Below are 3,459 nucleotides of genomic sequence, written 5' to 3' on the forward strand. Positions count from 1 at the left end.
ATCCAATACATAAATATATACATATCATTCCGAGTCAAGATATGTTTAGTCCAGTCAACCTTCTCCTGGTCAAAGTCATCACCATGAAGGTCGCTTCCAATCAACTAGCCGTTGTAAAAAGTCCATCACCTATATATTAACAGACAACTAAGTACAAATGCAGTATGATCAAAGATGTCTCATGTTAACTCGTAAAATTTATACCGAGAAGTAAACCGACAACTTTTAAAAGACAAATGTATAGGGAACTAAAGTTAAAAGCGTAAAGAGTTTAAGATAAATTGGAAAAGTATTGGGTTAAAGACTAAGGTAAAGAAAACCAAATAAAAAAGAAGAAAAGGAAAAAAAAATCCAAAAGTGGGTGCAACCCACTAAAACACAAGAAGGTACACACGATAATACTTATGTAGCTATCCAAGTTTCACATTTTCTTAGATATAATTGCTAACATCTTTAGGTAACACTTCTCTGATAAATATTCGTAAAAAAAGAAATAACTAAAAATGGAACATAATCTTTGTAAATACTTGCCTCGGATGGTTCCTGCAATGAATAAGATGCACTTGTGTCCTTCGGAGTTTTGGATACAAGAATTCCAAAACCTTGTTCTCTTTCCTTTAGTACCTAAATTTGTTCCAAAAACAAATCGTTTAGCTTATGTATATAAATTACATTTACAAAAACATTTTCAGTTTAATAAGCATTTTACAAAATTAAGATTTTTGAAATCATTTTCAGTTTAATAGCGTAGTTCAAAATTAGGATTTTTTATCCCCTCACAAAGCTGATGTGTTGATCTAGTGAAGTGCCCTATAAGCTATAAGGGTACGCTGGTATTTAAATTTCTTTTGAAATTATAAATGTAAAACCAACCATGAAGGCGTCTTCGTCGGTACGATCATCTCCGATGTAGATAGGAAACACATCGGTAGAGTTAGCATAACCTGTACCACAACAAACCAATTAAGTTAGCATTACATCATATTAATTTTATATTTAACTTTTACTTTTTTTGGATTATAATGCTGAGTATACCAACAACATACCAAGTGATTCTAGCAAAAACTCTAGGGCCTTGCCTTTGTCCCATTTAATGGTTGGCCTGATCTCTAACACCTACACCATTTTAAAGTAGCAAAAAAAATAGTAAGATTTCTGTTATATAATTTAAGAAATATTGAGAATTAAAAGAAATAGTTTTAAATATTGTGTAAAATCATATCTAACCTTTCTTCCTTGAGATAACCGGAGCTTTGGGTAGTCTTTAATTACCGATCTCACTTGTGCAGCCAACTCGCTCCATTTCTTTTCTTCAACACAACGAAAATGCACAGACAGACAAAACTTATTGTTTTCTACTTTCGCTCCTGGCGTGGCCTTTGTTTTCTCCATGAGCAAACCGTACACCTAAAAACATCAAGATTTTCACACATTATAAAAAAACCATTTTAAAAGTCGAAAAATTTTCTTCAAAAAAAAAAAAAAAAAAAAAGAAGAAAAACCAAACCTCATCGATCATAGGTAGATACTCACTCGCAGGTTGGCAAAGAACACTTGGAGCACTCTGAAAGTTACCAAGAAATTAATCATATAAGTCAAACCAACGAGCAAAAACTATCATTACTTTGGTAGGGTGGTCATGTAGGTTTTCTTAAGAGTTTCATGGTGTCTTGGAAAAAAAATGTAGTTTTTTTGTAAGAGTTTCAAGGGTTTAAGTCCTAAAATAAAAATTTGTCAGTCTCTTATAGGATTAAGAGTATTGGTTTAAAAAAAACCATCATTTTCTTATCCCCACCCAACCTATGGTGGGGTCCTATAATGTTTGGAAACCTTAATTATTGGTTTTCATGTTTTATACTATAATCAACCTCCTAGTCAATTTATCATTTTCTTGATATTATGAAAGTGACTTACCTTCTTAAGCTTGGGCCCTTTTGTTGGGCCTCTAATGTCCATTCCATGGCTTCCAGCATAATACAACTCCGCTAGTTTCACAAAGTTATACACCTTGTCTCTACATCGTCCGCTTACAATCGCTGTCGGAAAGCATCCGGCTAGTTTCCTAACCGTAGCTCGCATCTATAACAACATTAAAATAAATATTGCTCATACATATATTTATTTGTTATTTATTAATTTTCAAAATTTTAATAAGTACCGCATCAGACATATAAGCGCGATCAGGGTCGTCGACGATGGGCGACAGTGTACCATCATAATCAAGAAACATAACAATTTGTTTCCCTTTGGAAGCATTTGTAATCTCTTGAAACATGTTCAAGGCAGATGGATGGCGATCCTGACAGAAGAGAATAATAACCGAATGAATCATAATAATTCCTTTACAACATAATAAGAAACTAAAATTTTTTTTTACTTACTTGTATGTTTTAGATAATTGATTAACAATTCAAAGCATGTTTAGATCAGAAGGAAAACGAACAACAACCTACGCTGTTTTTGAATTACAAAAACCAATATTTTAAAAACGGATGTTGGATATGTAACTAAATTAAATTACTAACCATCCACGTGGACTGAGACTGATGTTGAGTGGGTTTCCGATGCGAAGTAGGAGAAGACGCTCGCATCGACTCCACCCACGCGTTAATTCTCGCCCGACCGTTGATCTCAATGTTCTGTAGAACCTTCTTTTTCGATGCCAACGCCTGCGGAACCACCACCACCGCCATATCCACACCGGATTTCGCATCTGCAACAACCACTTTTGATTTCGTCATTGAGTCAATCAAGTGAGAGAGAAAGTAAGTTAAGAGTTAGAAATAGAAAGTGTGTTTGGGGTGAAGGATAAGAGGGTAGTTTGCTATCATTTATAGTTGCAAGGGGAAGGAGGGTGGGACCCACGTAATTTGTTTTTTATGATTTCATATTATTTTGTGAGTTAAAGAGGTGAGAAAGTGGGGCCCAGGACATTAACCGATATTCTTAACCACAACCCCACCGTCGTATCATATCTCTGCCTCACGCTTCCCGCCGTCAACCTATAACAAGCCTCACCACATGTCTGTAACTAGACAGCTGGCACTCTTTATTACACGTGGAAACATCTCAATGATCCTACCGACTTAAAGTTCTTGGATTTATTATAGTCAAATCAGTTTATTTTTACTTTTATTTTTATTTTTATTTTATGTTCGTAAAGTTTCCGGTTAGAAGCATGTAACGGTTGAATTATCAAAGTCATCATTTGAAGTTATAGTTGGAAGCATCTATTAGTCTTATTTCATAGGTTACAAATAATAATCACCACTATTTTATTTTATACAATTCTTACTTACTTCTCGGAAGTGGTGTAAAAGATATATATGTATTTTTGTAAAACAAACCGTTGAATAGTCAAACCAAATTATTATATATTTTGCTATTTGTCGAGGAAAAATTAGTTTTTATTGGTCCCAACTATTTCATTTTGGTCGGCGTTTTAACGGTCCCAACTTT

General features: G+C 34.1%; 1 protein-coding gene across 1 annotated transcript; it reads right to left on the reverse strand.

Annotated features, from left to right (window-relative positions):
- Positions 1-421: 421 nt before the first annotated feature.
- On the reverse strand, positions 422-2,762 carry LOC143579022 (putative trehalose-phosphate phosphatase J). The gene is made up of 9 exons (XM_077062438.1): positions 2,526-2,762; positions 2,159-2,299; positions 1,915-2,079; positions 1,508-1,564; positions 1,228-1,407; positions 1,047-1,116; positions 874-944; positions 528-624; positions 422-468 (listed from the first exon to the last, which is right to left on the reverse strand). The coding sequence occupies exons 1-9, from the start codon at positions 2,739-2,741 to the stop codon at positions 422-424; spliced, it is 1,044 nt and encodes a 347-aa protein (XP_076918553.1). The 5' UTR covers positions 2,742-2,762.
- Between the last annotated feature and the right edge of the window lie 697 nt (positions 2,763-3,459).

Source organism: Bidens hawaiensis, unplaced genomic scaffold (genome assembly GCF_021521415.1).
Source record: "Bidens hawaiensis isolate Kalapana, Puna unplaced genomic scaffold, B.hawaiensis_p1.1 tig00029584_1, whole genome shotgun sequence".
Taxonomy (NCBI): Eukaryota; Viridiplantae; Streptophyta; class Magnoliopsida; order Asterales; family Asteraceae; genus Bidens; species Bidens hawaiensis.